Source organism: Candoia aspera, chromosome 9, assembly GCF_035149785.1.
Source record: "Candoia aspera isolate rCanAsp1 chromosome 9, rCanAsp1.hap2, whole genome shotgun sequence".
Taxonomy (NCBI): domain Eukaryota; kingdom Metazoa; phylum Chordata; class Lepidosauria; order Squamata; family Boidae; genus Candoia; species Candoia aspera.
Window position 1 is genome coordinate 21,527,676 of NC_086161.1, and position 22,853 is coordinate 21,550,528.

The following is a 22,853-nucleotide window of genomic DNA, read 5'->3' on the forward strand; positions in this document are numbered from 1 at the left end:
GCCGCTTAGCGTTGCGTGCAAACCTGCCAATGGGGTTTGTTCAGTAAACAAGCAAACCTAGTTAAACAAGCTATGGTTTAGGGTGCTACATGAATCAGGTCAAAGTGTAGGGCACCCTTGACTTTGTGCAATCTGCCAACATCCCCAGCTAGGCGGAAAAAAGTCCTCCTGACTGAAATTTGGAGAACAGCTGCCAGCGGGCTGGATAGGCCAACAGACTCAACAGGTGGCAACTGGACCAGGCTGCCCGTCTGCGCTGCCATCTGCCCAGATCCATCCAGCTTGCAATCTCTTGGCATCTGCCTGAGAGCAAAAGCAAAAAGGATTCCTTTTCCAAGCACGATTCGCAGGATCTCTTTAGCAAGACTTATTTAGAAGAAAGGGATGGGGTGACAAGAATCCCACCAACTGAACTATTTCTGATCTATGAACAGTATTTCCCAAAATGTATTAGGGCAAGTCTTCCGTGTTTTTACTGTTTTTACTGCCTTTCAGGGAACTGGCTTTATCTCTTGGCTGAGAGTTGTTTACAAAACCATCTCCTGTGTCCTTATCAGTCTAGGAACAACCATCACACTTGGATTAGGAAGTTGGAGGTGTGAACTATATCCTAAGATAAACAGAACTCTGTGTGTGTGTGTTTCTGGCCAATGTTTTAGATTTCTGATAGCTGGAGTGCATTATATATTTTTCTAAGACTACCCTTCCAGAATTGGTAAGTAAAGCCATATCCACATACACCTGCATCAGCCTTCTCCATCCTGGTGCCCGTCAGATACGTTAGGACTTCCAGAATGCCGGGCCAGGGTGGTGCTCCCAGCACAGAAGCTGGATGATTCTGAGAGCTGCAATGGCAACACATCTGTGCCCATTGGAGTTGGGAGGCCAATAAATTTAAATACATCACTGTTTAAAAAAAAAAATCTGGAGGCCCCTAGACTGCACAAAACTGGTTTGTCTGAACCAAACACTGACCTAGCAGAGCCTTCTTGCTTGGCCAACTCAGAGTGGCAACTCTTTCAGAGAAACAACCATGAATCAATTTGGTTTTGTCTGTGCAGTAAGAGAATAGAATGAGCAAATAACAAGTAAGGGCAGCCTAGCCAATTCCAAAAAGGCAAACGGTGGGCTACAGAGATCAGTGGGCACCCTCTGTAAATTAGCATTCCAAGTTCATAACAATGTGGGCTTCATTTTCAGTGATAAGCTATATTTTTAAGGTACGCAGTTTCCTCCAGGCATAGAGTTTAGGAAAAATTGAAAGTTGGCATAGGAAGCTTCCTGGATGTATGCAAAAATGTGAAACTGTGGCTCACAAAGGTGAGAAGCTGGGAGCCATGTATGTTTTCCTCCATGAAAAATATTCCTGGTACAGGAATCGGTGACACAGAATGTCAGGCACTGCAGCTGTCCACAGCCCCACCCATCGTCGCATGCGGGAGAGCACAGCTGGAGCAACAGACGGTGTTGAGAGCCCTTCACTGGCAAGGCATGCACAGAAGGAGGAGGGAAGAACTAAGTCGGAGATGCTGGCAGCAGAGAACCACACTTATTTCTGGTGGTGATCCAAAGACACTAGGTGGAACGTATAGCTCAGCCTTTCTCAACCTTTTGACCCTGGAGGAACCCTTGAAATATTTTCCAGGCCTCAGGGAACCCCTGCACATTCAGGCTCAAATGTAGGCCACAAGTTAGAAAATTATTGTATTCGTTTCATGGGTAGGCCTGTATATATGCATTAACAGTGTTCCCAAACTAAAAATAAAGAATGAAACTTGCCTCTTTAATGTGAAGTTGCCCGAATTTGAAATAATTTTTTAAATACATCGTGATCTTCCAGAGAACCCCTAGTGACCTCTCGAAGAACCCGAGGATGCCACAGAACCCTGGTTGAGAAACCCTGATACAGCTGATGCACCATAGTTTCACCCAGCATCTGGGAATCTCATGGAGTAACTACCCAGTAAGAAGGTTACTTCAAACACCCATCTGAAGCTTTCCTTTCCTCTTCTCATTTTGGCCTCCTCACGATTTGGGGGCTGAAGAACCAGTTTGGACTCTTTGCAGAAGGGCCAGCTGGACTTCAGTCACACAGATGAGGATTCCAACCTTAGTTCTGCTAAATGAGAGTTTAACCCCAATCCGGCAGCCTAGACTCCTTTATAGATATGTGGTAAGAATTACAGGTAGTCCTCACTTAATGACCGTTTAGTGATAGTTCAGACTTATGACGGTGCGGAAAAAACGATTTACAACCAGCGCTCACACTTACAACTATTGCAGTGTCGCTGAAGTCACGTGAGTATAATTTGGGCACTTGGCAACCCGTTTGCATTTATGACTGTCGTAGCATCCCATGGCCACCTGATCGCCATTTTCCAGCTTCCTAGCTGGCTTCTGGGAAGCAAAATCAATGGGGAACTGTGTGATTTGCTTAATGATGCGGTGATTCACTTATTGACTGCTGCAAAGAAAAGGTTGTAGAGTCAGGTCAGGTTTGCTTAATGACCGCTTTGCTTAGCAACCGAAATTCCAGTCTCAGTTGTGGTTGTTAAGCGAGGACTACCTGTACAAGGGTGTATGTTCCACCTTGGGCTTCACCAACCAAGTGTCCTCCATAAGGATAAGTCGGGCTCTCATGGCGTAGCAAGCTACAGGGAGGAGCTTGGAAGAACTATTCAACATGAGCAGAAACAGGTGCTGCGCCCGGGAACGAGACTGAGATTGTCTCTTTCCAAATTCCCTGGGATACAAGAGGGGGAAAGAGAAAATGCAGCCAGGTTTGGAAGATTCCGTTACAAGAGCGTGTCTCAACCAAGTAAAGGTAAAGGTAAAGCTTTCCCTTGTCATTAAGTCCAGTCGCGTCCGACTCTAGGGGGCGGTGCTCATCTCCATTTCTAAGCCTTGGAGCCAGCATTGTCCGTAGACACTTCCGGGTCATGTGGCCAGCATGACGACATGGAACGCCGCTACCTTCCCGCCGAAGCGGTACCTATTGATCTACTCACATTTGCATGTTTTCGAACTGCTAGGTGAGCAGGAGCTGGGACTAGCAACGGGAGCTCACCCCGCCGCACGGTTTCGAACCGCCGACCAGAGTTTCCTCACCTGGCCAGCGTTGAAGGGCTGACACAAACTTCCTTGGCTCACCGGAGAACACCAGGTCAAAGGAAGAACGTCATGAATTGGAAGTGGACCAATAAAACAGCAGCAACAAAGTCTGCCTGATTTGGGACAATCCACATCTAAGGTCCGAGAAACAAGCCATCAGTCTCTTGACAACTTCGCTGTTACGGTCCACCGAGATCCTAATTCTTATTCTAAGGGCGAATAACTAATTTTGAATAATTGCTGTCCCAGTTTCGTAGCGGTGATAATAATTTAACGAGGATTGGAATAATCACCTGGCCAACACAGAGAGATAAGCACTAAAAAGGTAGGAGAAATTCTAAACATTCCATTAATCATCCCCTTTGTACGGAAGCCCGTGACGCGATAACTGGGAAGGGTTTAAGTCACTGAAATTAACAGCAGAGACAACGTAATTCTAAGTTGACAGAAGGACATATCTGGCAGGATAAATTAGAACAGTGTTTCTCAACCTCAGCGACTTTAAGGTGTGTGGACTTCAACTCCCAGAATTCCCCAGCCAATCATCCCCTTTGTACGGAAGCCCGTGACGCGATAACTGGGAAGGGTTTAAGTCACTGAAATTAACAGCAGAGACAACGTAATTCTAAGTTGACAGAAGGACATATCTGGCAGGATAAATTAGAACAGTGTTTCTCAACCTCAGCGACTTTAAGGTGTGTGGACTTCAACTCCCAGAATTCCCCAGCCATGCTGGCTGGGGAATTCTGGGAGTTGAAGTCCACACACCTTAAAGTCGCTGAGGTTGAGAAACACTAAATTAAAGTGCTAATAACTCTAAGACTTGTGCCAAAAATCAACGCTGAAACATTGCATCTACCTGCAGCTGTTTAAAACAACCGTGTCTTTTTTCATTTTCTGGCATGGCGCAACGTTCCCCTGTTGCTGTCAGTCGTTTCTGCACAGCGCCCCTTAACCATAAATACTCTAGATGCTGCCCAGTGAAAAAAAACTGAAGCAATCCCCACCTGAAAAACACAACCCAAACATTCAATTCGAAACAAACTAGCAGCTGCAGAGAGCCGGACATGCTCTGCTGTGTCTAAAAGGCATAAGCGCGCGGGTCTAAAACAGGAGGGCCAAAGGCTGTTCAAAGGGGCTTTAGCTCTAGGGGCTGCGGACAAGGTGCCCCCACTAAAAAGGCCCTCCCTCCTCCCCTTCCCTGCCCACGTGCTCGAAAGGGGTAACATGGTGTCCTGGCAGGGACCGAGGGAGGGGAGAAGACTCTTATGTGCATTGAAGTGAGCCAGCTGGGCCTGCAAACATTAACATCAGCATTTGGTTTTGGGACCCCAAACAGCCAGTGCAGATCTCAAGGTGACCACCCGGGTGTCCTCAGCACCTATTTTGCACTCCCCAGACTGCCCTGGGGAGAGTGCATTGTTCTCAACCCTTAAAACCCCTCCCCAGAGGAAATTACAGCTGTTCACTCAGGGAACACATCTCTACCCGTGTCCTCTGTGGCCCCTGGAAGTTCCTCACCACCACGATGGCAACCTTAAGTGACCTGGGTATTCCCAGATGCCCGTTCTCCTTGGGGGGAGCCCCAATGTAACCCTACCAGAAAAATTCCCCATCCTGTCTCATAAAAGACACCCACTTCCTTTTGAATGTTCTCAGGGTATTTTTCCATGGCAAAGGAGGCGTAATTCCATGGCAGAGGCCTCCTTGGATGACAAACTGCGGGGTTCTTCATGACAGATAGACCAACTCTTGTTAACTAAAGGTTTGTACCAGAAATTAAGTGCCCCCTTTCCTTTGAGACATGCCTGCACTTCCAAATAAATAAAACACTTTAAAAACACACTTTAAAAACACAAATAAATAAAGGCACTTTCAAATAAAAACATATTTTATTATGACTATTGGCCAATCAACAAATCCACAACACAACCAGATTTTCGATAAATAAAATAAAATAAAATTAGCTTGACCCAATCAGTATATTTACAACAGCAAAAACTTGGCTTTTGTCTTAATAGCAATTTAAAAAATCCCTTTGTTTTGAAATAAAGCATTAATAACAAAGGAGATCTTGTTCTTACTTGTGGGACGTGCAGTTCTGCCCCACCCTGGCTTTCCCAGGTTTTCTTGAAAACAAGCCTCTCTTTAGCTGCCAGATATTGCTACCCACTTCCTAAACAGGGTGGACTTCTGAGATGACAGTGAGGCCATAACTGGATTCATACAACACTTTAAATCCAGGTTAGCAAGACACAGTAGCTGGGTTCAGAGAATATGCCATTCCTAAACTAATCAACCATATTACAGTTCCATGCGAACATCCCGTTCACACCACATGCTAAAAACTGGCTGGGTTTCCCACAGCACAGCATCAAGTGACCAACTGGTCTTGTCCAGCATGTGCTGTCAACCTAACTCATTTTTGGTTAACACTCACTTTATCCCTTTGGCCGACCCAAATTTCTCTGGAGGCCTGGGCTGGAAAGTCTTAATAACCCTTTCCTATACTCCGCACTATTAAAACATAGGAAATTTAAAATTGGGTTCCCTCCCCTTCTTGAGTCTGTGAGCAAATAAGGGTGTTGAGAACACGCTGTGGGCGTTCCAGCAAAACAGCCACCCTGGGGAGAATGAATCCCACAATAACCATTTACCAGGACGGTGGGCTCTGACCCAATGTCTGGCTCCCCAAGATGGGCCACACTGATCTGAGATTGTCCTAGTCTTTTTTCAGGCATAAGGGCGCAATTCCAAAGTAAGTCACCCATGTTCTTATTTCCTAAGGAAGTCAGTGGGGTCAATGTGTGGGCCAAAGGCTTGATTAGAAATAATAACAACAATAACAACCACAGCAACAACCATCACTTTGTTTTGCAAAAAGTATAAAGCGGCTCACTTTAAAAAAAATAATAAAAGAAACTTTAAGTCAGTTGAGGCAGGGAAAAGGTGATGCTGCTGCATTTGTACCCAGAGGAGGCCTCATAGACCACACAGCCTGTGTCTGAAGCAGCTTGCTTCACAGCAGGACACGTCAAGGCCATTGCTGGGTGTGATCAGAAATGGGGTGGTTCTCGCCTGCCACCCACCCCTGGTTCTTGATGATGGAGGGGTACGTTTGAAGGGAGGCAAATAGGGAGATACTCACTTGTCTCTTCTGCAAGGGGGAAAAACTGATGCTGAAACACTGGGCAGGGTGGTAATTTTCAGGACCTTGCTGCTAAGGCTGGTCAGTGACTTTAATGGAAGTAATTGACACTGACTTGAAACTGACTCAGAATTAAAACTGGGTTATACTGTGGCTTCCCCCAAGGCATCTGGACACTGCCAAGGTCCACTGCTCCTTGCTCCTTCTCCTCCACCATCAAGGGCCAGGGGAGGTTGGCAGAAGCACCCCATTTCTTGTCACACCCAGCAATGGCCTTGAGGTGTCCTGCAGTGAAGCAAGCTGCTTCAGACACAGACTCTGTGGTCTATGAGGCCTCCTCTGGGTACCAATGCAACAGCATCACCTTTTCCCTGCCTCAACTGACTTTTACAGTTTAACTTTTTTTAAAAAAGTGAGCTGCTTTATACTTTTTGCAAAGCAAAGTGACGGGTTCCACCACAATCATCATCGTGGACTGCAGCCCCCAGCCCTCCCAACCAGTGTGGCCTTTTGTGTGTGCTAGCAGAGGCAATAGGAGCTGGAACGCCACACATCTGCCACACATCTACCACCGGGGCAACAGGTACCGTGTGTGTTTGTGTACGTGAGAATACATCAGAAGGGGTCTGGCAGCCTCTTTTTGGACTAACAACTTTGATGAAAAGGCAGCAGCTTTCATGAGATGCAGCTCAGGGCATCGGATGCTTGGACTGGCTTAAGTGGGATTTAAATCGGGGGAGGAGGGGAAAATGGGCTGGTTATGCAGATGCAGGTTACATGTGAGTCAGATTATAACTACCTGTCAATTAACAATTGCATCGGTATAATCTGCAGCATGTGGCTCTTTTGGAAAAGCGGGACTTTTATAGCATCATCCAGCGAGAACTCCCATACATCAGGAGGTGTTAGGCAACCTCAGAAGGCCGCCACACAACCCAGGGGTTTTTAACACATCACAATTGTTAATAACCAACCTATCTTCCCCTTCCTTCCCTTCGGACTCCTCCTGATTTTGGGCCCCCATCGGCTAACAGGGCTCTTCTCCTACAAAGGGGGGGGGGAATGTACGTCAATGCCTGCCTTGATAATCGGGCTACCACGCAGCCTGCTCAGGTGCAGGAAGGAAATCCGTCGATGTTCCTGCCCTTCTGCAGCTGCAGTGCCCAGCAGCCGATCGCCGATCGCCCCTCGGCCCCCAGCCGGGTCATCTCACCCGCAGCCCGCCCCTCCGCTGACTAAGCCTCCGTTGGCTATCTCTAGCCCGGCCCTGGGGGCTCAGGTGTAGACTGCACTGGCCCAGGGGGCTCTATTCAGGATGACGGCGCATTAGCTTCTCTTGCCGCCTACTCCCCCCGCCCCCCTTCTGCCCGTTCGCTTTGCAGCTTCGCAGCCGAGGGAGGGGATTCCCCGCCTCGACCCCCCCCCGCAACCGGGCGCCGGCAGGTCCGGCCTCCGCCGCGACTTTAATTACCGCTCGCGCCCCCGGAACGAGAGGCGGATCGGAGGAGCCCCGGCAGCGGCGGTTAATCCTCTCGCCGCACCGGCGCGGCCGAGCGGCGAGCCCGGGGGCTTGCTGTTCCGGCCCCCCGCCCTGATCTGAGCCTTGACCTGAAAACGCAAGGCTGAGCAAGCCGCGTTCGCACGACCCAAGGAGAAGCCTCCGGTGCAAAGCCAGCTCGTGCGCATCTGCCCGAGAGGAGCTACTTCTGAGTAAACGGGCCCAGGCCAAGTCTCGGTCTCCTCCGGCGGAAGCTGCTGGGAGAAAATTCCCGGAGGTTTCTTTTATTTTTTTTTAAAGCTGTAATAGGAGAGGCTTTACCTCTCCCTGATTTACGGAGGTTTAAATTAGATCGCTGCTGTTTCGCTCGCTTTTACGATTGCTTGCATTTTATGTATCGCAACCTTTTTATTTTGAAAAACGGCTTAGCCCCTCTGAAATGAATGTGCTTTATGTCATGTAAGGGATTCGTTGCAGCAGGTTTGAGACCCTGTAGGCGTTCAGGAGAAGCCACGATGAGGTCATGGCCAAATGACGCAACATTGCACAATTTGCATCATTTGCGCAATGCTGGGAGGTCACCATGCCATTTGCGCCTCCTTGGTACCCACTTCTCCAGGGCCCTGGGAAGCCACTGTGTGGCTTGTACATAAATCTTGGTGGCAGTATTTGCAGGACATGCTACCAAAATAAGCCATGATGGCTTAATAACTTGGTCTGGTTATTAGTAAAGACATTATTTGGCTTTGCCTTACCTTTTGCATTTTATAGACCATGGTCTGTTGCAGGAATCTTCAGCCTGTGGGCCACCTCACAAATGGCTCTCAGAAGCTCCCCTTAAAAGTCCAACATCTCAAATTCACCTCTAGTGACATCCCAGTGCAAGCTTGACCTTTGGCCCTAAAACAGGCCAAAGGTCATATAGTTCCCGTGCAAACTCAGCCAGTGTCCGTTATGTTCTCATGTATCTCTGACTTGTCCTCTGGGATCCTCTGCTTGAAGACTGTTTCAGCCCAAGCAAATTTAAGATGTGTGGATGTCCACCCCCAGGATTCCCCAGCTAGCATGCTGGTCCACACATCTTAATGTTGCTGAGAACGAGGAACGCTGCTCTGTTGGTTTCAGCTCCTGGACGAGGATCCTGGAAAGAGGCTTGTGCATGCAGCCTTGAAAGCAAAGGGTGCGGGTGCGAAATAGGGTGGGCTTGGCTTCCACCCAGCAAAGGGGGACGCTTAGGCAGGGCTGCCTTTCCTGTAACCTTCACTTGTTTGGAGGGAGCCTTCTTGCCCTCCCCCTCTGGGCTCATGAAAGCGCCCTAAGGGAACAGCTGGATGGCAAACAGGACTGGACAGCAGGCTGCAAAAGGGGGGAGGAATCACCCTGCAGGCCAGGCCTTTGGGGGCATCTCTTGGGGTTGTTTAAAAAGAGAACTGCTAACTGCGGGGGGGGGGCACTTTTCTGTAAACAGCCCAATTGGGATAGCAAATCCCTCCTGGCAACTATCATCTCAGGCAGGAAATGGATGCTGCTGAGGCTAAGCCATCAGGATCTCTGCTTCGGGCGTGGAGAATGTCAGTCTGTCTGCCCAGGCATCTGAGTTTGCAAATCAGGGTTTATGGCAGGATGCGAAACCTGGCCCCGGGGTTGTGCGATGCACATCAAAAACCATGTTGTGGGTGCCATCTGGACTTTTTGGACCGTCCCGTGCAGCCACCCCTGCCCGGGCCTCTGTCCCCCAGGATCTGATGCATCCCTGATGCTTTGATGCAGCCTCCCCCCGCCCCCCCCACCACGCCCTAAGGCCCTTCCCAAAGTTGTTGCTGAACTGTAAATGTTCATGTGACTAAAAACCCACATTTAATTTAACCCAGTTTACTTTTACCCTGGTCACATTCACTTCTTTTCCTGGCCAGCCCACTTTCTGGGAATGGGACTTCCCACCTGCTACTGCAAAGTCAAGTGTGTCCCCCAGAAAGGTTGTGCATCGCCATCTCTATACGAACCGGGTGTCTCCAGCTCGTTCAACAAACCATGAAGAAAAGAAAGCCCAGCTTAGCCCGACAAGGTGCCAACTTGGTGGCTTTAGACCAAACTCAGTCACATGTTCCTCAGTATGCTGGCTGGGGAATTCTGGGATTTGAAGTCCACACATCTTCATGTTGCTGAGGCTTAGAAACTCTCTTTTAAAGCCCTTCCGCCTCTGAGTGAATGAACACTCTGATTTTCCCTGGCAAATTCTCCATGGAGCACCAACTTGAGGGAACGGCACCCTTGATTTCTCTCCTGTGCACCTACCAAGAATCCCACATGCTTGAAATACCCTCTTCCTTGCCTCCTGACCGGGATCATCTCCATGCAGAAGATGACTTACTCTTACAGCCCCAGAGAACAGCCAGGAAGAGAGAAATCAAATCTATTAAAAATGACATTTATTTTGACCTCCTCTGTGCAGGGAGGGGCAGTTATTCCTTCCCTGAGCTTTCTGCTTTGAACACCGGTGCCTTAAAGGTACAGGGGGGTCTAAAGAGACAGACAGCAGGGTTGGCTTAGCCCTGGGAGAAACTAGGCTCCTTATAAGACGCGGAAAAAAGGCTCAGAAAGTTTATGAGGAAGGAGGATAAAAGAACAAGGCTTTTATTAGTGGCTGTGGGGGAGACTGAATTGTCTCTGCCCCCACTTCATTCTACTAATTGCTTTTCTGGGTTCTGTGAGGCTGTTCCTTCTGGCAAAATCTTTAGTTCCTGGGGATGTCTCATTAAACCTGATCATTCTGGCCCTAAAATGGGAGGAAAATGCAAGGAAATAACTTTAGGAGCAGACCTGAGATAGTTTGGCCAAGGGGGGTAAATAATGCAAAATCTCTTGCCAGTGGGGTTGGCCGTAGTTGGTAGCCCTGACCCTCTTCTCTTTCATCCATGCCCGCTTGGCAATGCCACACCTGTGCACCACCAGGCCCTTCCACCAACAGACAGGCAGGAAGCGACACCTCACTGGGACAAATGTAAACGCAGCCAAGTCCCCCTGAGCACGTGCAAAGTGACTTTCTCCCCCAGCCCCGAGCAACCGCCTTCATGTCCTTTGAAGTCAAAAGCAGAGATTCCTTCCAGGACAGATGGCAGAACTCCCACGCAGGAGGCGCCTGGCGGGTCTCCTATTTTGAGAGATGGAACACAGTCCGCGCCTCCTTCAAATGCGCCACAAAGCTTTGCCACCGCTGCGAAACTGTGAAACTGCGGAGGGGGGTGCGAATTGCACCGGGGATGGGCAGGCCCTGGTGGAAACCAGAGGGCCAATCCTGGGATGCAGTGGAACCTGACTGGCCATGTGTGTGTGTGGCAGGTGGTGGTGATGGGGAAGGCTCCTGCAAGATTGGGGCATTCTGGGGAGGAGACATCTACCCTGGAGTGCTCATTGTCACAGCCATCAGGCAGACCTTTTTCACTTTAATGTCCCCCCCCAAAGTGGGGAGGGGGCTCTGTTTGAATCAGCGGAGCCTCTCTGGCCAGTCTTCTTTTGTGGCCACAGAAGGGGGGGCGTCTCTTGGGGTACAAGATGCCGGCAAAAGGCAAAAACCTCAAAGGGAGCCTTCTGGCTCCCCCAGAGATACCCTTCTCTGTTGGGAGAAGGCCCGTTGCAATGAACTGAAGCTGGGCAATTTTAGCGGGAGGTGTTCTTCCGTCTTTCCGAAAGCCGTGCCAGGGAAACCGTGCCAAGGTTTATTTAACGGAAGGGTGGAATGGGCTGCTGCAGGAAAGGCTGCCATCCTTGCTAGGGGCTAGGCCAGTGGACATCCGACAGAGATGCTCTGGAGCAAGGGTGCTCAAACTCACGGAGAATGCTAGCCTTTCCTGCGGCAGCCCGTTCCATTAAACAACCCTTGGCAGGGTTTCCCTGGCACGGCTTTCAGAAAGACGGCTTCCGTCTGCACCGACGCACCCAGCAGCTCCCTTCCAATTCTCTCCAATCTCAGCTGATTGGGTGAAGGGCATGGGGTGGGGTGGGGGAGATGAGTTACAAAACCCCATCTCCTAATTAACAGGGCAAGGATAGGTCTGAGCCCCTTGATTTGAGCCACACAATGCAGTCATTTCCTGCCGCCTGCCCCCTCCGGACTCCCTGGGCCTTCTGATGACTTCGGGCCATGCAGATCCAGTCAGTCTGGGGTGAGTAAGTTCCTGAGTGATGATGGAGGAGGGGAGAGATGGATGGGGCCCTTCTGTTTTCCATCATGTTTGCATAAAAGGACGTTGGCGTCAACTCAGCTTGTAAATCAAATGGCAGAGTGGGCTGGGCAGCAGGGCACAGAGCTACATGGATTTGCTGCTAGGCAGAGAAGAACGGGTCCCTGTGGCTGGATCCCTTCCCGAAATGCATTAGCCCAAGGGCATAGGGCCACCTTTCTTTTGGATGCAGGGAAGGTTTTTTGGGGGTGGGGGGTGGGGAGAACATTTCACCCAACCCACGCCAGCCAAAAGATTGGGCCTGTTCTGCTGGTGCTAGCAAGGGCAGTGGGGTGTCTTTTAAACAGCCCTTTGGTGAATCCTTGATGAGTCATCATTTTAGATCACATCGGAGCCTTCCCTAAGAGCCCGTAGACATCTGGGATCTCCTCGACAGTTGCCATCTACCCAATTCTTGGCGTGCATGCTGAAACCAGGGGAGGGGGTGTCCATAGGGTGTGGTCAAAGTCAAGATGGCAGCCGTGATGCTGCCTCTGCATGTCGCTCCATGCTCCGTTTTTTCCCCTTTTAATGTGCCTTGCAAGGGGCAGGGCTTCAATTACGTGGTTGCGGCCACTATCTTGAGTTTTTCGACTTTCCCGATGTACACCTCTGTGTGACACTCCCTCCTCCGATTTTTCCCTGCGACAACAACCCTTTGGTGTGGGTTAAGCAGAGAGAGGCAAGCCCAAGGTCACGCTGTGAGTTTCCATGGCCAGCTGGGATTTGAATGCGAGAGACACTGAGATGGGACCAGCTATATTGTGACATCAGCAGAAAGGATATGGCAACTCATTTTCAGACTTTTGTTCGGCGCGGTGGATTAAGGAGTTAATGGCTTACGACCTCAGTGTGATCCTGAAGAACTGCTAAAAGCACCCCCCGACAAAACAGGAAAAATTAGTCCAATTATTTGGAGGCCCCGGAGGTTTTTAAAGGATGCTATTATCGCTATAATTTTGTTATGCCCAGTAACCAGCTTGCAACTTAAGCAATATGTAGCTACAGGAGGAAGGGATAAGATAAAACTTTTACAATAATCATTTGGAAACCGGTGAGCCGCAATAGAAATACGAAGGATGGATATGGAGGGGAAAAAAATTAGCAGCGCTGCAGGTTGCTAACTCTATCAGGGTAATGATCAGTTAATAGATAAGGTAGATGGTAATCAGAATGCCTGACTGCAGTTCTCTGGGGAAGAGGAACTCAGCAGGGCCCACCAATTCCTATAAAATAAACAGCAGAGAATTATCTGACCCAAGAATTTCTCCATTGCCTGACCCACCGCAAAATAGGTTAGGAAATCTACCAGACGGAGGGCAGAAAGTCAAATCTTGCCAAAGCAAAGGAACAATGAAGTTTGTTTCAAAGCAACAATGCTAAAAATATCAGAAGCCAGTACTGACTTTTTTTAAAAAATTCCCCAAATTCAAGAGGCTAGGACAGTGTTTCTCAACCTCAGTGACTTTAAGATAGGTGGACTTCAACTCCCAGAATTCTGGGAATTGAAGTCCACCTATCTGAAAGTTGCTAAGGTTGAGAAACCCTGGGCTAGGGGTTAAACTAAGATCAGCATGGCAACCTCAATCCCACATACATTGTCTGGTTAAATCTCCAGGCATCACTGAAACCTGGAGGAAGAATACTAATTGAGGGAGAAATTCAAGTCCGTGAGCTTCTTGATCATTTGTTAAGCCAGCCCCATTTTAAAAAGGTCTAAGAAAACCCTAGGGGCAAGACCTTCTAGGAAGAAAATTAATTTCACAGATTTGTAGAACCCGAGATCGTACGGGTTGGAATTCATCTCCTTGGCCAGTGCAGAAATCCATGCCGAACATCGTTGAGAGACGGCCATTCAGTCTCTCAGCAAAGGAAGAAAATGAACTAAACGCCACTCCACAGGCATTTATTTCATCTTAAGAGAAGGACATTCTTCCCGAGGCCCAAATGAATCCCGCGTCCTTGTTCTTTCAACCTGCTGCTTCAGCCACAGGCCAGGAAAATGCGGTAGCCTCCGGAAAGATCAGCCCCACCTCAAGGCGAAGAGCTGCGTTTCTAACACAGCTGGGCACAGCCAAATCTGAGAAACTTCGCTTGGGCTTTAGCTTTGAAGACCTTACCAAATATGACAAACAGGCGGGCAAAGGTAAGGGTTGCAGACGGGTCCCTCTCTGCAGAAACTCGACGTGCTCCCCGCGTGACTGAAAAGGCCTGGGAGAAAATACCCGGGATGAACGGCCACCTGCTCAGTTTGGTTCCCATTCGTTTGCCAGGTGCATACCTAGTGCTGCTTTTAACCAAGTTAACCAGCCGATAGTTATTTTTATTTGATCGACATTTATATATCAATTTTATTCCCTGCCCATCTCACTCAGAGAGTGACTCTGGGCAGTTAACAGGCTTTTTAGCCTTGCTAGAAACAGCAAGAAACCCCAGCATCCTTCTTGTGCCTCTAAAGCAGTGTTTTTCAACCTTGGCCACTTCAAGCTGGGTGGACTTCAACTCCCAGAATTCCCCACCCAGCCGTGCTGGCTGGGGAATTCTGGGAGTTGAAGTCCACCCAGCTTGAAGTGGCCAAGGTTGAAAAACACTGCTCTAAAGAGCGCTGCTGGTATCCTCAGGACCTTCTAATTCCCCTCTCCTCCAAAACCGGAAACAAAAACAGGGCTGGCATTTTTGGCCCACCTTGTTGTGGATGGCTGGGGGGCTTACAAATGCTCCCTCTTGGGGTAAGCAAGGAGGCCATGGCCTGGCCCTCCCAGCTTTAGCAAGGGGCAGAGGGAACAGGACGTGTGGAGGGTGTGTTTCACTGCGCTCCGGCACGCGTCGGCCGCCCTTCCACTCCTTGGCCGGCTTCTGGGGCCCAGTGTCCAAGCAAAGCTCTCTGGGCTGACCCAGAGCAGAGGGTCCAGGGCAGGCCTGCTCCGCTCCCTCCCGGTCCCACTCGCTGCAGGGTGGGCTTTTTGCCACGAGCTGGGGTGGGTGTGTAATGTGCAATTAGCCACAGACAGCTGGAAACTGAGCCGCAGCTGCCAGAGCGTCACTCATTCCAAGGCTGAATCAGAATATTTGTTGCCTGAAGCAGAATATTTTCCAAATGGCACCCAGCACAAACATATGTTAACACACACACTGATTAGGACACTTGTTCACCCGGGCGGCGGAAGGGAGGAGGGTTGTGCAAGGGAGCTTCCGAGCTGAATTAGCCTGGTGCTTTGGGTTGTCCTCTCTCCCCTTTCCCTGCCTTTTGTGCCCTCCCCCCAAACCCACAAGAGAATGGCTCTGACATTTTGCCCTTTCTGCATGCAATGCCACGCGTGGAGAGGAGTGGAATGGAGCCTGGAGGACTACAGGTCCTCCTCGACTTATAACCACCACAGGGGCTGGATAATTCATTGTTAAGTGGTGTGGTCGTTAAGCGAGGCATCATGTGACTGCACCTGATTTTATGATATTTTTGCAGTGGTCGTTAAGTGAATCACACGGTTCCCCATTGATTTTGCTTGTCGGGAGCTGGCTAGGAAGGTTGCAAATGGCAATCATGTGATCTTGGAACACTGCAACCGTCGTAAATACATGCCAGTTGCCAAGTGCCTGAACTTTGATCATGTGACTGTGGGGACGCTGCAACAGTTGTAAGTGCAGGGACTGGTCATAAGTCGCTTTTTTCAGCACTGTCCTAACTTCAAACGGTCGCTAAACAAATGGTCATAAGTCGAGGACTACCACTATTTCCTTTCCCCAGGGATGTTTAGCAGCATATGAGAGATATCTACTAAAAACTCTGGTGGCTTCATATGAAGGTCCCCCTCCTACAAAATTACCTGCTAGGAGATTAACTGGAGCCAGCCCAGTGGCAGCAATTCCTGCCACTTGATGTAGGTTTGGGCAGCCAAGTTCTTGAGCATAGTCCGGTATATGAGACTGGGGTCCTCCCGGATGCTACTGCTGATATGCTGCTGCAGCTGGATGCAAAGCTGCTGGAGATGGCCCTGGGGGCGTGTAGGAGAAAGGAAAGAACAGAAAAGCTGAAAAATGTGAGAATTCATCAGGCAGGAGTAATAACAGATAGTGTGACAGGGGCAAAGCTAAACTGAACTCTCTAATGTGTTACATTCTGGCATATGGGAAAGGACTCAATCTGTGTCAGCTTTGCACGGTAGTCCAGGCAGGAAGCAGGCCCACGTGAACTAATTCTACTTTATTGTAAGGTTACATTAACAGAATCTTGCAAGGCTGAATGTGGATCTCTCCCCCGTCGCCTTTAAGCCCAAGAAAGCAGGGAGGGTCCTTCTGAGACGTTTGCTATGCGCCCATTGCTTCTGTGGGCTCAGCTGCCTCTTATCCAACCACTCCTCTGGCTGTGGCTCTTCTCCCTGTCTCCCAGGGTCATTCCCACATACCATTACAATCTGACATCTCCCACCTCTCACCTCCCACCTGAAGCCTCTAGATGTGATAGGCTACAACTCCCAGAATTTAGGTCAAAGAGAAGCATCCAAACATGTGTTTGGTACCTCACTTGTAAACTGAAATGGTACAAAGCATAAATATTTGGGCTTTGGTTTTACTGGATGTAGAGAGAACCTCTGGCTAAACTACATGTTACACACAAGTGGCTGCATTCACCCAACATACAGGACTTAGTGATTGAATTAACTTATTTGCTGGAGCCTCAGAATAAACTGACGATAACCTAAAGCAAATGGGCTGAGTTTGCACAACAGGCCAAGTCACAAAGCATTAACTACACATTTAACATTAAAATTAACTACATTTGTGCTGTGATTGTAGTTGCTAATTTTTTTCACAGACCCAGTTAAGTGTATTGTGTGAGCTGAGTATGTTTTAAGCAAGGGAACTGCAGACATATTTGTATGTTACATGGATCTTGACCCCGTTTCACTTTCCCCTTTTTAATTTTATTTATTACATTTATATAGCATCCCATTTCACAAATGTGACTCTGGGTGGTGCACACAATTAGTCAGTCTTGCTTTAAGAAGACTCTGGTGGGAACATGTGGGAGAGCATTTTTCTGAACCTCCACTGCTTCTTCCCAAAAGGTCAGTCACATTATCTTTGGCTGTGTTCACACAACAGACAATGCCTTAAGCCCATGTTAACAAAACATAATTGTGGCAAAGTCCAAATAAACCACATTCTGGCTTCATGCAAGGGCCTGGTTCACATAACATGCTGCGGTACTGGCTGGGTTCCCAGCATGCACTGAGCCACAAGCTACCCTGTTTGAGCCTAGAGTAACATGTCCTGCGCAAGCCCTCCATTAAGCACCACCTCTTAGTCATTAATTGCGAACTGGAACTCCGCATCTATTTTGCACCTTCCCCAGCCCCACAGATGCCCTGAGCCAGCATTTCTCCACTTCAATGAGTTGTACAAGCAAGCTGGCTCCAGTGGAGCCGTGAAAGAGAAATTTATGCTGCCCGCAAAACTGAGCAGCTGCCAGGCTAAATGTCACTCACCGCGTAAGTATTATTCTAATATATATATACTTTTTTCCTAACATGGGGTTTGCTCTCTAAGCTTGGTCTCAATGCAGCCTCTTTATTCCCCAAGCTAGCTTCCTGCTCTGCTGACCCTGGTTCCCATCTTACCCACTCTCTTGGAGATACATGCTTGGTTCCCACAACCATGTTGGCTAGTACCAAGAGGTTATAGCAAAGGTAACAGGCCTGCAAGGGAGAGAGAAAAAGAGATCAGTTAAGCAGGGAGGCAGATGCTGCTGCAGATTTCATGTCTCTGTTCCTTCTAGGGCCATCACTCAGTGGTCCAGCCCTCCCAACCATCATCCAAGGAGACAGAGCAGGGCCTCCATATCACATTTCTGGGACCCAACGCCTTTAGTTCCCCTCCTCCCAAGCATTGGTCACCATCTGACCACAGGAGAAAAAAATGGGAAACCCAGTTCCATCTGTCTCTATTGCCACCAACTATCTCTTGGCCCACTTCTTCTGGACAGTACCCCATCAGTGGCTTACTCAGAAGGCCATGGAAAGCCTAGGAGAGAACCTGCTTGACATTCAGGTGTACCAACTGTGGAGTGGATTGAAACTCTTGGGTCAATTTTTTTTCACCCAGGAGTGGGCAATTGTTTAGGCTTGGGGACTGTAATGGTATGTGGGAAAGACCCTGACAGACAGGGCGAAAAGACGCTGCCTAGGGAATGGTCAGATAAGAGACAGCATAGCCCACAGCTGCATAATGGGAGGAGAAAGAGGCTCAGAAGACACCCTCCCTGGTTTCTCAGGCTGTAAAGGAGGCAGCGGGAGATTTGTACTTTCAGACTTGCAAGATTCTGTCAATGTAGCTTTACAATAAAGTAGAATTAGCTTATCTGGTTGTGTTTCCTATCCGGTCTACCGGGTACGGCTGACAGGGACCATGCTTTCTGTATATGCGTCGCCTGGGGACATGGAGGTGGGCTGCACACAGGCCAGGGATGCCCCTCTTAGCCTCTCACTTGTGTCCTGAATGGCATCTGCATTCCTTTCTCTTAATCTTGGCAATGGGATCCTTGACATCCTTGGCAATGGGAAATTTTCTCCAAGCTGCATAGCCTGGTAGGGATGGGGGAACATGGATTTTGTGTCCAATCATGGACTGGGATGGACTCCCTTCTGTTTTCTTAGTCTGGAGGAGTGAAGGTGGAAGCCAGGGAATGTTGCTGTCATGATGGTGGCTCACTGCAGGAGGTTAAGGTCAAAATGATGGAGGAACCGAGAGCCGTGCTCCCACCGTTCACTGAAGAGCAGACTACCCAACCCCATTTCAGCCTCATCTGGTGGGCTGTGTGTGATTCCAGCCATTTGGAGAGCTCTCCCACAGACAAAGATTTGGAGATGTGACTTGGCTGGCACAACTCAAGAGCGACCTGGGGGGTGGGAGGAGTGGTTGAATGGGTAACATACACACGTAGTGGGTCATGAAGTTCGTACCCAGAAAGACTAAGGAAGTTGTCCAGCACAAACGTCTGTGGGCGCATTATCTGGCAGAGTTTGCTTCTGTGAATTGGGTATTCTGTTTGGAGTAGAAAGGGAATACAGCAGAGTTTCTATTTCAGGGCAGGTTTTGGGGGTAAGTTATATGTTCTGTCGCTTCACCTGTCTGCTTTCTCTGACAGGTGAGGCATGCCCAAAATTCCCTTGAACTCTGCATCTCACAGGAAGTTGTTTCCGGAAAGGTTCTGGGGACGTGTTCATGACTCCGAATGGTTGGTTGTCCCTTGTCTAATCCAGTCTCTTTGCTTGATGACAAAAATGAAAAGCTAGCTCAGTGTTTCTCAACCTTGGCCACTTTAAGATGTCTGGACGAACTCCCAGAATTCCCCAGCCAGCAGGCTGGGTCCACACGTCCACACATCTTAAATTTGCCAAGGTTGAGAAACACTGAGCTAGAACAATCTAACAGAGCCAGTCTGGTGGAGTGGGGAAGGTGCTGGGCTAGAAACCAGGAGACCATGAGTTCGAGTCCTCCCTTGGGCAGGCGAGCCAGCCAGGGGACTTTGGGCCAGTCCTTCCCTCTCAGCCAAGCCCACCTCACAGGGTTGTTGTTGTGGGGAAAACAGGAAGCAGGAGCATTGTGTACACCAGCTTGAATTGACCAGAAATAAAGCTGGGATAAAAAGCTAACAAATCAAGAACAGACGCTGCCCAGCTTTTATTTGTTACTATTCATGCAAAGTGAATAATCAGATATGTTTCTGATAACAAGGTCAAGATGCTCTCAAGTCAGGCTCAACTCCTGATAACTTCATGGACACAGACAAGCAGCTTTATTGTCAGCAATACAAAAGGGACCTGCTTTTTCAGTCTCCCAGTCTGACCTCCCACCCAAAGGTTTCCAGGCATCTCCCATCCAAGGACCAACCTGGCCTGACCTTGCTTAGCTTCCCATATCCGAACAAGTTCAATTGGGGCTGCCAGATATATGAAAGCAAGACAGATCAGGGAAAGCCTTGAATAGTATTCTGGCATGTATTTATTATTTATTTAACAGGACCGAGAGGCTGCCCCAATTTCACAACCCCAGAAATTGCACATGAGCAGACCAATACAGATGAATAACTCTACTGAAGAGAACAATTCAAACTGTAATTAAAAATGGTAGAAAACCCCATGCGGGTAGAGGTGCACCAAAGCCCAAACAGTGGGATAAGGGGGTAGGAGGTGTGTGTGTGTGTGTGTGTGTGTGTGTGTGAGAAACAGGCAACATGGTGATCACAGCCTCACAATCTAGGGGGCAGGGCATGGATTGTGCTCTCCACCCCATCTTTCCTGGACACAAACTATCATACCACTGTGGGCTGAATTATCCCAGAATGGGGCACAGTAATTCCATTTCTTGATAGACAATTTTTCAATTTTAGTTATCCCTACATAGGTCCATTTAGGTTAACTCTAACCCCAACAAGGATATCCCAGATCCTAAGAGTTCAGTTCAATCATGAAGAGACAAGACCCTTTCTCCAATGGGGTGGGACAAAAATTGCTGTCAACAGATTTATATCCATCCACAAACTGGATTTTGAGGTCAGTGTTTCTCTCTTTTAAAAAATTGTATTTATTAAGAATTTTTCCATAGAATGAAAGACAGATCAAAAGAAAAAAAGGAAGGAGAAGGAGAGGGAGAGGGAGAAGGGAAGGAGGGAGGGTTTCTCAATTTCAGCACTTTAAGAGGGTGGATGTCAACTCCCAGAGTTCCCCAGCTGGTCAATATCATCTGGTCAGTATCATCTAATAAGGTGTTTCTCAACCTTGGCAACTTTAAGATGTGTGGACTTCAACTCCCAGAATTCCCCAGCCAGCCTTGCCCTGATCTAATACAAGGAGTGGGGGCACCCTGGTTAGTATAATTATTCCTCCATTGGAAATTAGAGGGTGGGAATTAGAATGAGATGCCAAGAGAAAGTGGCTGGTTTAAGGCCACCCAGGTATTTTGCTATTCTGAAATGAGAGAGCCGTAGAACTATCTTGGCTCCCGTTTATCTACAACTCTGGACATTATGACTCAAGGTTCCTCTACCTGTTGTTTTCGTATCTTCCAGTTAAAGGATTTTAATTATCTGGCTGGCAGGCAATTGGTATGAGCTGCTTGGGGACAAGCTGGAACATCTATAGTCCTATTTTTTAAAATCCAAGCAAAATCTTGGCTCATTAACTAGAGCTCTTCCTGGCAAATGCTAGACCGTAGACACACGTATTTAATAAAAATTTACCGAGGAGTGAAGAAGTAAATATCATACCTAATTGAGCATAAAACAACCAAATATTTCATATGGGAGAAAATGGAACAATGCCCAGCAATGTAATAGGTGGAGGAAAAAAAAAAATATGTGGCTGTAAAATGAGGGAGGGGAGGGGAAGGGAGGGGAGGGGGGGAAGCACTTTCTAAGTTCCACACCTGAACAAATGCATGGCACTTTGACTGGTTCTGTTCAGTCAACCAGGATGGTCTCATGTTCATCCTTCCCTTCTTTAGTCAACAGACCCCCTCCCCACAATTTTATACTTCTCCAACGCAGTGATAAACATCAGCAGAGAGTTTCAAAAAATGCTGTGTGTGGCTGAAGAACAGGGCTGGGTACCTGGCTCATCAACCTGAGAATCCACCTCCTTGTTCTGGTGAGGCAGGAAAGAAATCTCATCAGTGGAGAAGCAAACTCAACAAGCTGATTCGTTCTCTCGAATCGGCTCCTTTTCCATTTTCCTGTCATTCTGCTGCAGATCTCCCAAGGTTATTGGGAGGTGAATAGAGAACCCCACAAGGATTCGCAGAGGGAAGGGAGCTGGGCCATCAAAGCCTTGCATGTTTGTACATGCGTCGCAACACACATAAAAATGTGCAAGGCTGGGGTGTCTGCAAGATATGGTCAAAAAAGTTAAGATGGCGGACAGGATGGCACAGTCAAAGCTCTGTGTACCCTCACAGCCACCCACCTGATGTTTGTGATACCCCCGCTGATGCCCCTTGCCCTTTGCGTTATATTTTTTAAAGCATATACTTATAACTTTAAACTTGGTTACCGTCATTGATCAGCAATCAAGTGTAATAAGCAAAACCTAAAACATTGTAAAATATCCAACAAGCTTTGAATATAAACAAAATTACCAAAGGCTACAGAGGGTCATTCTGTCCTATGGTGGTGACTATCTGTCCTAACAGTCAGAAATCACGCTGAGACGAGGAGTAGGTCTCTAGTGTTTATTACTGCTACATAAAACAGAATCCTAACAAACTGAAGAAGCGTGGGAAAAACCGACAGATAAACCCCAAAAGTTAAGGCGGGTCTGATCTGTGTCTCTTTGAATGGCTGCTTAATTCCTCAGTACTACGCATGCGTTTTCCCCCCTGGATAGAGGCCCCCTCCTGCTCGCCATCAGTGCTCATGACATCATCTCCATGCAGCCTTGTCAGTCAGTATTTATATTATTGAGATAGATAAGATAGATACAGGTAGTCATTGCTTAATGACCACAATTGGGACCAGAATTTCAGTTTGTTTGTTTGTTTATTTTCTATAGCCACCCATCTCAACAAGTGACTCTGGGCAGCTTACAATCCTAAAAACCATAAAACAGTTAAGATAATAAAATCAATTAAAGTATAAAATAAATATATATGGTCACCAAGTAAACAATGCATAGATGTTAGCATAGCCAAGACAGGCCCAGGCATATAACCAGGTCCACAGAGCCTTACAGAAGGCCAACAGGGTCAGGGACATCCTAATCTCTGGTTGCTAAGCAAAGCAGTCATTAAGCAAATCTGACCTTATTCTATGACTTTTTTTGCAGCAGTCGTTAAGTGAGCCACCACAGGTGTTAAGCAAACCATATGGTCATTAAGCAAATCA

At 48.2% G+C, this 22,853-nt stretch overlaps 1 protein-coding gene across 1 annotated transcript in view; it reads right to left on the reverse strand.

Annotated features, from left to right (window-relative positions):
• Positions 1-10,375: 10,375 nt before the first annotated feature.
• Positions 10,376-22,853, reverse strand: part of FAM178B (family with sequence similarity 178 member B) — a 91,430-nt gene continuing 78,952 nt past the window's right edge. The window contains exons 5-7 of the mRNA XM_063311105.1: positions 17,596-17,673; positions 15,802-15,969; positions 10,376-10,533 (exon numbers count right to left, since the gene is read on the reverse strand). Coding sequence (XP_063167175.1) covers positions 15,805-15,969; positions 17,596-17,673 — 243 coding nt within the window. The 3' untranslated portion in view covers positions 10,376-10,533; positions 15,802-15,804. The remainder of the gene's footprint in view (positions 10,534-15,801; positions 15,970-17,595; positions 17,674-22,853) is intronic.